Source organism: Penicillium digitatum, chromosome 6 (assembly GCF_016767815.1).
Source record: "Penicillium digitatum chromosome 6, complete sequence".
Taxonomy (NCBI): Eukaryota; Fungi; Ascomycota; class Eurotiomycetes; order Eurotiales; family Aspergillaceae; genus Penicillium; species Penicillium digitatum.
In genome coordinates, this window is record NC_089389.1 from 1,619,261 (window position 1) to 1,632,731 (window position 13,471).

At 48.7% G+C, this 13,471-nt stretch overlaps 4 protein-coding genes across 4 annotated transcripts; 2 read left to right on the plus strand and 2 right to left on the minus strand.

The window, feature by feature from the left end:
* Nucleotides 1–1,821: 1,821 nt before the first annotated feature.
* On the minus strand, nt 1,822–5,399 carry Pdw03_5588 (uncharacterized protein; the record flags this gene model as incomplete). Its single annotated transcript, XM_066101100.1, has 4 exons — nt 1,822–1,891; nt 1,954–2,729; nt 3,105–3,232; nt 3,311–5,399. The coding sequence occupies 4 exons, from the start codon at nt 5,397–5,399 to the stop codon at nt 1,822–1,824; spliced, it is 3,063 nt and encodes a 1,020-aa protein (XP_065958040.1).
* Nucleotides 5,400–5,963: 564 nt separating this feature from the next.
* Nucleotides 5,964–7,989, plus strand: Pdw03_5589 (Ubiquitin-conjugating enzyme E2C-binding protein; the record flags this gene model as incomplete). Its single annotated transcript, XM_014682580.2, has 6 exons — nt 5,964–6,710; nt 7,172–7,177; nt 7,238–7,525; nt 7,603–7,813; nt 7,884–7,925; nt 7,985–7,989. The coding sequence occupies 6 exons, from the start codon at nt 5,964–5,966 to the stop codon at nt 7,987–7,989; spliced, it is 1,299 nt and encodes a 432-aa protein (XP_014538066.2).
* Nucleotides 7,990–8,082: 93 nt separating this feature from the next.
* On the minus strand, nt 8,083–9,479 carry Pdw03_5590 (Alpha-ketoglutarate-dependent taurine dioxygenase; the record flags this gene model as incomplete). Its single annotated transcript, XM_014682581.1, has 5 exons — nt 8,083–8,196; nt 8,254–8,387; nt 8,454–8,945; nt 9,016–9,221; nt 9,283–9,479. 5 exons carry the CDS (start codon nt 9,477–9,479, stop codon nt 8,083–8,085), a joined length of 1,143 nt encoding a protein of 380 aa, XP_014538067.1.
* A 1,108-nt stretch (nt 9,480–10,587) lies between these two features.
* On the plus strand, nt 10,588–12,474 carry Pdw03_5591 (Transporter, putative; the record flags this gene model as incomplete). The annotated part of the gene is made up of 5 exons (XM_014682582.2): nt 10,588–10,842; nt 10,900–12,069; nt 12,131–12,249; nt 12,309–12,392; nt 12,450–12,474. The coding sequence occupies 5 exons, from the start codon at nt 10,588–10,590 to the stop codon at nt 12,472–12,474; spliced, it is 1,653 nt and encodes a 550-aa protein (XP_014538068.2).
* Nucleotides 12,475–13,471: the final 997 nt, after the last annotated feature.

Below are 13,471 nucleotides of genomic sequence, written 5' to 3' on the forward strand. Positions count from 1 at the left end.
GTTGGAATTCTTAGGTCTGCATGGTCGTTAGATAGTCACACCGGTTACTCACCGTTCTTCCCTTTATCCTTCTAGCCTAGAAGCGTCAAATACTGTTAGAGATACTAGAGATCTACGATGAATGTAGATGTAACTGGAAATCTCTTGATGCGTTGAGAGAGAGAGAAACTATCTACATGCTATGACTGAGACTAAGTACTGGGAGCAAACAGTGGGTGGTCACGTGACCTTCCAACACCCCCCACGACTAGCACTATTAGTCGAAAGCATAGTTTAAACAACCCCAATTCTCCATGTAAAAAACCAGTTTTTGACCTTCATTAACCCCCCATTTGTAGTATGCAAACCGTAAATTATCCATTCAGCGCGTTTTTATAGACCGTGAGGCCCATTTGGATGATCCAGCGCTTGAATAGCGTTTTGCCAAGGGGTTTTGTCAGTCCATCCGCTGCCATATCAGCAGTCGGGATCTTGACGAATTTAACGTTGCCGGCGGCAACCTCTTCGCGTAGCCTGTGAAAGCGGATCGCGATGTGTTTCGTCGCAGCATGAAATTCCGGGTTGGAAGCGAGAGCAATAGCTCCGTTATTATCCGCATAAATCGGGATTGGCTTCCTAAGAAACCCTTCAATTCCAAGTTCCGTAAGCAGCTGTGTTAACCAGATCGCCTCTTGTACTGCGAGGGATTCGGCAATGTACTCTGACTCTGTCGTAGAGAGAGCGACACAGGGTTGCTTTTTTGACGTCCAAGAAATAGCTCCACCAGCCATTTTGAACAAGAAGCCGGATGTGGAAAGTCCTTTCTCACTGTGTGGGCCAGCCCAATCGGCGTCACAGTATCCACATACAGCTGCATCTTGCATGCTGGGGTGAAAAGAGATCGTGAGTAACTTGGTGCCGGTGAGGTAGCGAAAAACACGTTTCAGGGCTTGAAAATGTACGTCGCTAGGATTCTTGGCATGTTTAGCCAGCTTAATAACAGCAAATGAGATATCTGGCCTGGTAGAGACCATTAACCAGATCAGGGTGCCGATTTTCGTCTGGTATTCATGTATCTGTCCCTTCGTTGCAGTGCCTTCGAAAGGGATCAAAGCTTGCTTCTCATCCATAGGCGTAACAACTGGCTTACAGTTTTCAAGACCAAAGCGGACGAGAATCTTCTCAACATAGTCGGCTTGCGACAAATGTATGATGCCATTGGCATAGTGAACGTTGATTGCGAGATATCGTTGAAGCTTGCCCTTGTCGGAAGTGTCAAAATGCTTTGAAATAGCGCTTTTGAACTGTTGGATAGCGTCTTCCGATGGAGAGAGGACTAGCAAGTCATCCACATACACCATGACATAGAGTGGTGAACCACCATGTTGTCTTTTGACGAAGATAGAATGATCTGACTGGGTACGGTCAAAACCCATAGATACTAGGACATCATGGAGTAGTGAATACCACTCCCGGGGGCTCTGTTTCAATCCGTAGATCGTCTTCATAAGCAGCCCAATATGATCAGGATACTCTTCTCTTTGAATCTCAGGCAGTTCAATCTCAATTGGTTCCTTCAATTCAGCGTAGAGGAAGGCAGTGACAATATCTACATGGTGTAGATACCATCCTTTTGCCGCAGCGACTGCAGCAAAAACCTTGAAAGACATCGGCTTAGCGACAACGGCATAGACTTCGTAGAAATCTAGATCTTTGACTTGACGAAAGCCACGAGCAACAAGCCGTGCCTTGTAGGTACCGTCATGCTTAACTTTGAACACCCATCGGAGGGTAAGAGGTTTCTTCTTGCTCTTAGTCCTGGACATCACTCTCCAGGTGCCGTTAACAAGATGACGATGTAGTTCTTTGTGAGCAGCGACTAGCCATTTGTCTTTCTCGACACAGGACATAGCTTGTTCCCAACTGTTAGGTTCAAAGCCTATGTCTTTAGGCGTCAGTTTGGATACAGCGTACTGCTCATTCGAGGTAGCATTTGCGAAAAGACTGATTAGGATCTCTGGCTGTTCAGCGAGCAACCGAAGAACATTGGAATCAAAGAATGACTTGCTAGCCAGGCTTTCAATGTAAGCTCTGCTAGGATTCTTGATCCGTGTTGATCGTCGTAACTGGCCAGTTTCTGGCTGAATGGGCTGAATGGGTTGAACATAGCTTTGATCTCGACTCCTGTCATCCGGTACCGGATCTAGGCGAGAGAAATTATGTTCAAAAGTTACTTGACCATGCTGTAATGGTGATTGATCATGATACTCGTCATCTTGCAGAGGATCTTCCTGAGATAGATCAATGGTTGTTTCCAGGGGAATGTCCATATTAACAACCTGTCGGGAAACAGGCTGTGGTTCGACGAGAACCCCTCGCCCACCTGCTTCAAAGTGGGCACCAGTATCCACCCTTTGTTCCACCACACACCTGCCAAAACTGCCCGCCATTTCATCATTTGACCACGCAAGATCTTCTTCAAAGAGCGCGGGATTCGACGGGTCGAGAGCATTCGGAGCCCTCGTTTGATCCTCGGGATCATCTTCGACCGTAGGAGAGGGTGGGGAGGTAGATCGTATGTTAAACGGATTCTCGAGGTGAGGCCGTAGGAAATCGATTGGGATATGACGATCCTGCGAATCATGTTCATGTTCTTGGTTCATGCCTGTAATATTAAGATCATAGGCAGGGTCAGGCAGACTTGCCGGAGAAGGATTCTCATTGAAAATGACGTTCCGTGAACGTTCAATCTTCTTGGTACGGACGTTGTAGACCACATAGTTGTCTCCTTCGTCGTACGCGAGCAGCCTTGCCTCCTCCATGTGAGGATCTAGCTTTGTATTTCGCTTCTCTTTTGGGATGAGAAACCAGCATTGACAACCGAGAGCACGAAGGTTTGAGAGATTTGGCTTCTTGCCGAACAAGGCTTCGTAAGGAGACATGCCAATCTTCGACGCGTAGAGGCGATTCATGGTGTAATTGATTCCACCAAGAAGAAGTCCCCAAAGATATTTTGGAAGCTGATACTCGGCCATAACAGCGACTAACGGCTCAACAAGATGACGATTTTTGATCTCGGCGACACCATTCAGTTGCTTGGTGTAGGGAGGAGTTGGATCCCATACCGTTCCCTTGCTAGCAAGGTAAGCAGCAAGTGGTTTATGCTCTGGAGCATCATCGCCGTGGACCTTCTTGATGACGTAGTTAAACTGAGTCTTCAAATAGGTCTCCAATTGTATGTAGACCTCAGTGACTTGAGATCGTGATTTTAGTAGAAACAGCCATGTAAATCGGGTCGCATCATCCGTAAACGTCACGAAATAATGCTCACCTCCGTGAGACGCGATAGAGATCGGTCCCCAGACGTCTAGATGAATGAACTCGCCAGGCTTTGATCTAATAGATCGTTCTTTGCCAAAAGGTAATGCGTGGCCCTTACCCTTAATGCAAGGAGCACAAGGAAAGGTGACGCCGGCGCCTTTCTTTAGCTTGACGCCGTCAGCAAATTTCTCCATCTTTCGTACACGCTCCTCGCCGGCGTGACAAGCTCGACGATGTGCCAGATCGATGGAGATAGGTATGATCTCTCTCTGTGTAGCAAAGACAGAGTTTGGAGAGCCAGTAACAAGATTACAGTCAATCATATGATCAATCTTGTCAATGCCAGCGCAGTTCAACCAGTAATGTTCTCCTTCACAGGTAGCAAAACCAATGGTAGACTCTGGGCCATAGAAATCTTGATGTTTGAATGTCATCATGCCATTCTTTGTCCATGTGCCAATGTCTGCCTTGTCGAGAGCAGACATAGAGATCAAGCTGGAGCGAAGATCTGGCGCAAGCCACACTTTCTGGAGAGTGAGAGGGGCAATTTGTCCTGATGAATATTGATCCAGCAGGTGTAGGATTACATCTCCATATCCCTCAGTGTAGAAGACATCCCCAGTGGCTGTCGAAACAGGCAATACACACCGTCTAAAGTTGACAAAGACAGATCTGTGGGGAGTCATATGTGTGCTAGTACCGGAATCGATCATCCAGCGGGTAACATCATTGTTGTCGTTAGCCAATAGGCCTTCCTTCGACACAATATGGGAACCATGAACTGCATTTGCCTGGATACCGGCAAAGAGCACATTCGTAAAGAGATTGTTATACCGCGCTAGGGGATCCCCCGATGGAGGGCCTTTTTGCGGTACGGTGGGGTAGGATGCTGGCGCAAAGATTGCATTCGCTCCCTGGCGAGGCTGTTGTTGCGGTAGAGAAAGGATCCGACCTTGGTTGTCAACCTGGCCTATGATTTGGCCTGGTTGAGGGACTGCAACCTGTTGAAAAAGAGGTTGCTGCTGAGGTTGTTGAATGGTAGTGGCGTTTGCCGAATTCTTTAGCAAGGGACACTTGTTGGAGTAATGATTTCCAAGAGTCCCATGATGTCTGCAAAGGATGACGTTCTCTTCTTTGACGAAGTCGGTCTTCTTCTTCGAGGGTTTGTCCTTGTTGTTATTATTATTCGATGAGTTATTCGAATTGGATTGCTTGTCATTGCCTCCTTTCTTTGTGTCTTTCTTCTTGTCATTGTGCGACGACGACGATGTTTGAACAGTAGTCGAGTTTGCGTTGTAGGAAGGGTTCATAGACCGGTTATGGATGTCTACCTCGAGGAATTCGGCGTAGACTTGGTCCATGAGATTGACATCCTTCTCATCAACCCTAAGGTTCTGGAGAAAGGCATAACACTTGGGGTTTTCATTAATGGCTTTCTTGAACTGGCATAGTACATATACCGAGTTTATCTTGCCATCAATAGATGTGAGATCACGAAGAGTTTCCTGGAACTTGCGTACAAACTCGCTAGCAGTTCCATTCTTAAAGCGAAGATCAGTCCACTTGGTATAGCGGGCGAATGAATGTTGATGGGATGTAACAGCGTACGTCGCACGCAGTTTCTTAAATGAGTCCCGTACATCAGTGTTTTGAGCGATATGAGAAAAAGGCTCTGGAGAGAGAGTGCCTCTTAGTAAGAGATTCGCTCTCGAATTGCACAGATCCCAGTTTGTACATTTCAAGTTATACTCTTTTCGGAGTACAATGTTTGACTCGATGACTTGCTTCACACGATCACGAATTTCAGCAACAGAGATGACAACTGTTGTAGTATGATCACCTGCAAGATCCTGAGCTTCTTCAATAAGAAGATTGCGAACAGCTTCAGGACTGGAGTCCTGATACTCGGGGATCTTTGGGATTGGGATCCCATTAGAAATCATGTATGTGTAGTAACGGTTGTTAGCTGCAAGAGCTATGTAGAGAGCGGTTTCCCAGTCTCTGAAGTTGGATTGTCCCTTCAATTTTGGGACGGCAGATGAGATGTCAATCTCATGGCTGTTGATGGTAAAGTCCTCAATATTGTATGAGGCCTGCATGACGTCTTCTTCCGCACCGATGTGCTCGTCAAGAGAGGTATGTGATTGGCTCGCTACAGCGGGTAGCGAGTGGAATGTGGGGTTCGACGGTCCGATTTTCGGGTTGTCGAGGGTTGTCGGCGACGTGATTTGACAGCGACGAGGTAGGATCCACCTACAATGGATGAAGATCCCAAGGGGTAGGCGAGGTGTTAATCTCGTCCAATAGGGTGATGAAAACTCTGGTTTGTGGGGTCAAAACGAGACCACAGAGGTTCCACAGTGGGGTGGTGCGACGCAGTACACCAAATGGGAGGAAAACCAGGGTTTCGAGTCTGTACAGTTATGTAGAGGACTCGAAAGCGCGAGGCTCATAACCTGTTAGAGATACTAGAGATCTACGATGAATGTAGATGTAACTGGAAATCTCTTGATGCGTTGAGAGAGAGAGAAACTATCTACATGCTATGACTGAGACTAAGTACTGGGAGCAAACAGTGGGTGGTCACGTGACCTTCCAACAAATACCACCAGTCATCGAACACCATCCCTACGTGGGACGCATTCGCGTGCACACCCTCCACAATGCAGGATGCCGATGTGCCCCTCTACCTTCACGCGGAATTTCTACCGAATATCCGCCAGATAACCCTTTATGTGTCCCTTCCCGGGACGGCAAAATTTGATGGAATCCGACCAGATGTCCAACTTTCAGAATCAAGAAAGGCAGTCACCGTCTCCCTATCAAACCCATTTGAACATGTCGCAGAAACCATCAAACTTCCAGCACGTGTTAATTACGCGTCCCAGCGCGTGTTGAAAACCACACTTGGGCCTGCACCAAAATCAGATCCTAATGGCACCGGGAATCCCAGTTATGATTTTTCTTTTCGCATGCAAGTCGATCCCGACGAAGAGGCGCTGGCGCCCCGGGATGAAATTATAGATGAATTTGCACCCTGGACAGCAGAGGAAATGTCTTCTTCCACTCGTATTCGTTGTCGAGAGTGTGAACATCTTTTTCTTGATTCCTCGTTAATATCTGAGTCGGTTGATCAGCGAACAGGCGAACGCTCTACCCCGGGATGGATCTGGAAAGACCTCCCAAGTGGCAATTGGGCTGAAATGATGGATTTCTGGCATTGTCACAAACCCGATCCGCATGAGGGCCACGAAAAAGAAGAGAAAGCCTCTGCGCTTGAGATCGAGGAACAAACAGCGCAGACCAAAGGATATGGCGCGGATAGCCATGTTGTGGCGATTTCTGGGACAGTTTTTGTTGATGTTGCCACTTTCCTTGTTGCTGAAGCAGACTGCATCGGATTGAAAAAGGTATGAAATTTACACCCCCCTCCTTTCCCCTTCTCTTGCCACAATAGTTTCATCACGGTTTTGATCCGCCCGGAACCGGGCAACTTAGAAGGGGACCACTCCTTTTCCGTGGGGTGGCCTCCGATACAATTGCCCCAGATGGACGACATGCACTTTCTGTCTTGCAATCCAAGGTGAAGGTGGTACTTTCGCAGGAACAGGGTTGTGGACTAGATGGGTAGTTATCCTCTCCCCGGAGATGGATTTCGCTCTTCACGTTTGCGATAATGGACTTGTGTGTGGGCTGCTTTTCCCTTGGTCTGCGACTCTAGGTGTTCTCTATTTTCAGCGCCGGCTATTTGAGCAGTGGAGCGGGTGTGATTACAAGAGTTACATTATATCATTCCGCTTGCGGGATGTGATTTGGGCAAGATCTACCTAATCGTGAGATTGAATGCAACGCCTTTCCCTTTACTTCCAAGTATCTTGTTCGCAATAGTTCCAGTTCCAGTCACAAGTACAATTTGCTGACAAGCAATGCAACCCAGGGGGATGCCGAAGAGCAAAAGCAGAACATGGAAGTCTCAACACTACGAACCCTCGACTGCACACACTGCAATTCCACAATTGGCATGGAAGATCCAATCGCCAAGGGATGGCGACTCCTAAAGGCCAATGTATCCCTCAATGCTCATTCACTCGGTCGCGAGGCAAACGTTGAAAAGTGGGAGGTCCACCCCAAAGAAACCATTGTTGCTGCACAGTTACTTGAATTAATCGAGAGAGAAAGCGCTCGGCGATTCGTCGTTCATTGTGGCCAGAAGAGCGGCGTCGTGGTAGGTGATAACCCATTTCACTCCAGTGGCATCTAAATTTGAGAGAACACTGGCTCACGAAGGTTTGCACTTGGTAGCTGTGGGTCTTTAATCCAGATATGCGATACTCGAACTCTAGCGCAGGCCGAATTATCATGGCTCAGCAAGCCATGAAGGTATTCTACCAACCTTCTCCCGATGTGGATGAGCTGCTCCATCCAGAAATTGGGAATCCCTCGCCCTTGTCCGTGGAAGAGTTGGAGTTGCCTTCTATGATCTTTGACGCAATGTTGCAAGCGTTGACCGGGAGTAATGAAATGCTCCCGCTCTCTGCCAGGAGGTTTAACGAGTGGCACGTTGGACTTTTGAGTCGTTTCAGGCGCGAGAAAGCTTGATTTGCTGGGGTTTTGTATGATACGAAGTAAGAAAGCCTACGACATGCACACAGCAGATCCATGCTGATCTTGCAAGCACAAATAGTCTAAACCATTCTCTGTGATTCATTTCTTCTCAAGTCCGCGGTTGAGATTATCGTAGCCAACGTCTTCTTTGAAATGTGAAGGCTTCCAGCGCCCCCTCTATCCATCAAAGGGTGTCTCATAGGGAGGCTCAGCCTGGGGTGTGAGACGAGCGACGTGTCGGCGCTGGCCATCCTCCCAGTCGAAAACGGCAGAATGGCATACCACGCGGTTCTGTGAAGGTCAGTGTCTTTTCTCACCGATGAAACCCCCGATCAGTTTCTAACTTACATCCCAGACAACGACGGTACCAGCCCTCCAGCGAATACGAGCCTGAATGTCCTGCGACAAGGCGATGTGGTCGTACAGGAACTTGAGGAGGTTGTCTGATTCCTCTTTTTTGTATCCAACAATGTAACGGGTGACTATGCGACAAGAAGAAGACACGTCAGCTTTCCAAATCTTCCAACAAACTCGTGAGATCGACTAACACTGAGGGTTCACGTAAAGTGCCTTTTCGCCGGTTACCGGGTGAGTCCGAACAATGGGATGCTCTGATGTAACAGGATCACGGCGGGCAATGCCGCCACGATTCAAACTAGCATTAATCTGCTCGAGGCCGGAGTGTACGGCCTTCAATCCGTGGAGTCGTTCCTGGAAGCCAGGCGACAGGCGCTTGTATGCCTGGACCATGTCGGCGAACAGGGTGTCCCCACCACTGGTGGGGCCGTCAAGGGTGTACAAGAAAGTTGTGCCGGGGGGCTGCTTCTCGAAGGTGATATCAGAGTGCCATGTGATCGTGTTGGTGCGCTGCTTCAGGAAGGTCTCGCCCATGCGGTCTTCAGCACCGCGAAAGACAAGGTGGATCTCTGGGAACCCCTTGGGGGCCCCCGAGGTCTGGTGAATGTGGTGTCGGCCAAAGTAGCCGGCATAGTCGACAACTTCTTGAATTGGACGGGACGCAAAGTCCTGGTCGCGGAAGGCTGTTCAGATTTGTTAGCTCCACGTTTGGAACGACCGAGAGCAAGGAAAACGGATTTTTCGATCACGTACCGACCACTCGTCGCTGTGCAACATAGAGGGCTAATTGATCCTTGCCCTTATCCGAAAGTTGGCTTAGTTGCACACCATGGATCTCAGAGCCAATGTAGGGAGTGATATGGTCGATCTCGACTTGGCCCTTAGGTAGCAGGTCTGGGAAAGAAGGGTCGGCATCTTTGCCGTGGTCATAGTGCTCGAAGAGCTCCAGTGGTGGATATCTGGACATCTCTTAGATATGACATCCATAGGGGATACGGGGCGATATTAGGGCCGTCATACCTTTCTGTCTCGTTATCCCAAACGGGCAGATACTCCGGATAGGATAAAGGCGGTACCTTGTCCGTGCCTTTGATTTCCCGCTCCTTTTCGATCTTGTATCCGATCAAGTTTTCCTTGTTGTAGCCACTGTCTGCCTTCAGCGGGAGGGAAACAGGCGGGGCCCGAAGGCTGACTGTTTCAGTGAGGGCGGGAGCCATATTGTAGGACTGAATTTAAAGAAGTGCGTGTAAATAGGCGTCTCTTTATGTTCGTGCTGTTCTCTCCGTATCTTGTCTCGTGGAGGGTTCCCACCTGCTCATATATGTCCAGATCTGCATGTTCAACCCGAGTACGGGAATTGCGCCATCCTTGCGGGGGAGAGTGACGGTATTTGCATATAACAATAACCCAAGTTCCCTTTAGCGAACCGACGACTCGGAATGAGGGTTGATCAATTGACTGTCGATAGTATGGCCATGGATGACGTGATAGAGAAATGGCGTGCGCTGACCATCGAGGGTCGCAGTGCAGATGTGCCATGGAGGTCAATAATGGCGTGATAGATATCTTCCCTCCCCTCCCCGAACATTTTTGGTGTTGGGCTACTTTTTTGGGGGGGGCTTTGAACATTTTTGATCTCTTCAACTGAGTCGTGGGGAAAGGAGATGCCAAGGAGTGTATCACTCCACATACTCTACTTAACATAGTCATAGTTCATACAACATAGAACATAGACTCCTCCCATACTATGTTCTATGTTAAATGTAGGACTGCAGATCGGTCTGAAACCGGTTGGAGCGTAGTACTCCGTAACACTTTTTCACTTGGCTCTGACTTGTGGACTATAACGTCACTTCCACTACATTGGCGTGATTCAGATCAACACACTTCAACAAGCTCCGACGGTTCTTCGTCGATTTTCAAAGACCAATCTCCAATAGTAAGAAATCTCTTGTATCTGGAACCTTTCCGTTCGAAAACACCCACCATACCGCAGAAGGCGCTTGCGACTTTGAAATCTAAACTTCAAGTGTAGTCAGCTACTTATACACCGGGTACGGAGGAGACCGTAGCAGATTGCCATTGGGTCTCTAAATGTCCCCCCTGCACATCATGATTGGCAATTCAAAACCTTTCGGTGATCATTGTTGTGACTTTTACCTTCTCGCCTGGCCCGCACATGGAGAGGCCAAAGCGAGATATCTGGTGAAAATGGCGTGATGATGAAAGGTCAATCTTGCTGTCTTTTATATGAATTGCCCATCCAACCAGGCGTTACTTCTTCTCTTCCATCCGTGATCGAAGTTCCGATCCCAAGATTGTGAGATGACGGTTGGAGAAGCCAATCAAATGGCCTCCGATGTCGAGGGCCTTGACTCCAAGGTGATCCCCAGAGTCTCATCTGCACAGTCTTCGTCTTCCTCAACGTACGAAGGCCCTCGGGCCAAGCAGACCGACTGTGCTTTCGATACGACCGAAGACCCGCGATACTACAAGCCCATTCCTGAATATGAGGGTGCCCATCGGTGGGACCCGGACTTTGAATGGACAGAGGCCGAAGAGACAGCGGTGGTCCGAAAGGTAGACACTACGGAAGCTCTCCTGTTGTGTGTTCATAATCGCTAATCCGTGTGATAGATTGACTGGCGGATTTGCACATTTGCCTGTTTGACGTTCTTTGCGCTCCAGCTAGATCGTGGAAATGTCGTCCAAGCCACATCAGACAACATGCTGAATGATATTGGCATATCCACAGATGACTACAATACTGGCCAAACGATCTTCTTTGTAACATTCCTCTTCGCCGAGCTGCCTTCCCAGCTCATCTCGAAATGGGTCGGTCCCGATCGCTGGATTCCCGTGCAAATGATAAGCTGGAGTCTCATCGCCTCGTGTCAGGCATTTATTCAAAACAAGGGCGGGTTCTTCGCGACCCGTGCCATGCTCGGTCTTCTCGAGGGTGGCTTTATTCCAGATACCATCCTATTCCTCTCCTTCTGGTACAAGTCCAAGGAGTTACCTCTCCGGCTGGGCTTCTTCTGGATGACATATGAAGCAACCTCAATTGTCAGCGCCTTCCTTGCTTTTGGCTTCCTCCACATCCGTCAATCGGATGGTACCGGGGGCTGGCGATATCTGTTTGCCTTGGAGGGTCTGATTACCGGGCTGATCGGCATCGCCGCTGCATTCTGGATGCCACCCTCGCCAACTCAGACCGCGGGCCGGTTCCGCGGTAAGGATGGTTGGTTCAATGAGCATGAAGAAAAAATTATGGTGAATCGGGTGCTTCGCGACGACCCTAGCAAGGGCTCCATGCACAATCGCCAGGCTGTTACTCCCAAGTTACTCTGGCAGGCCCTGAAGGACTACGACATGTGGCTTATCTACCTGCTTGGTCTGACCTGGATGATCCCCAGTACACCGGCTACGGCGTACATCAGTCTGGAATTGAAATCGCTCGGGTTCAGCACTTTCCACACGAACCTGCTCACAATCCCGGCCTATGTGATCTTCATCGTAAATCTATTGTTGTGGACTTGGATGTCGGAGCGGTTTAATCAGCGACTCCTGCTTGGTGTCGGTTCTGAGCTGTGGGCTTTGGTCCTCTTGATCGCGCTGGAGACTGTCTCTGAGCAGGCCAGTCCTTGGGTCCGTTGGGTTCTGCTGATCCTGTTGATTGGCATGCCGTACGTGCACGCCATTATTGTTGCCATCACATCCCGCAATGCGGGCTCCGTGAGGACGCGAACGGTGGCGACTGCTGTCTATAACATGATGGTGCAGGCTAGTAACATCATTGGCAATAACGTGAGTCCTTGTTCCGGTTACCCGTCGGGGTCAAATCATCATAGCTCACCATCACGTTCAGATCTACCGCACCAAAGATAAACCGTATTATCACACGGGTAACAAGGTCCTTATGGCTCTTGCGGTATGGAGTATGGCGATATTCATCATTGCGAAGCTTTACTATGTGAAGCGTAACAAGTGTGTTAATCTATTACACTCTGATTGGCCGTGTGACCTTGGCTAACATTTGCTTCTAGACAAAATGCCGCTCTCTGGGATAAAATGTCCAGCGAAGAACGGTCCCGATATGTTGTTGAAAACAAAGATCTTGGAAACAAGAGGTATGCAATGGCACTTGTCTTGTGTCGTGCGACTAGATGCTAATGACCGCGCTTCAGACTGGACTTCCGATTTTTACATTAGGGTCCGAGACCCGACTACATTGTCTGGCACATATGGGATTAGAAGATAGAGACAAGAGGCAGTACACGCATCAAAACAAAATCATGAGCTGAACTCATGAGGCATCAATGTCATCAATTTGTTCTCGTCACCGAATTCTCACAGCCGTAATGCCTGACGAAGATATATCAAGTTAAAAAAAAAGACCCAAATCGCATTCTTCTTACTCTCCAATCACAATCCAAACCTCATGAAGTTGTCCAGCAAGAGCATCAACTCTCTGTTCAACTCGGAACGTCTCCTTAATTTCCCCATGCAGTTGAGCACTTTCACCAGGATATGTCAGTGTCAGAGATCCACCGCGGAGTAGGTGGTTTTGTCAGACCGCTACGTGAGTGCAGGGAATACTGGGTGTTGCTGCCGGGGGCCAGCATCAGTATATGCACCCGCAGACCAACAGAAACCCCGAATTGCGGCCGATTCAATCGGAACTCCGATTTTGAGTGTCACATTTCCACAAAAAGCATCCCTGTGCATACCTGCTATCGGTCCAGGTGAAGACATGTCGAAACCTCCACTCGCGGATGAGACGCTCGCTCTCGGTGCGTGTGCCTCTTGGTCATTTCATGAAGGTCTGGCGTCAGAGTTTTGATTGTCAATTTCTAGTGGGTGAAATTGCAAAATACTCGAGGAAGATGAAGCCCATCGCGTCGGCCCCGGGTAAAAATGCCAAGTCACGGAACACTTCCTTTTCTATTGTAGGGTACACCTCCTGCCGCTTTACAAGACCCAGCGAATCACAGTCATTGTGAACCGCAGTTTAGCCTGAATCTTCAAGGATACCCGATTTGATCATAATACCCGAGGGCATTCCAGGATCTGACGAGCCCTAGAACGCTTCACTTCGAGGTCTGTCCACCGTTGTGAACAGACTGGACCATCCCGAATGACAGGAGAATTTAAATGGCCATGCGAATCTACAACCACACAAGATGCTTGGCATTAGGGACCTACAAGA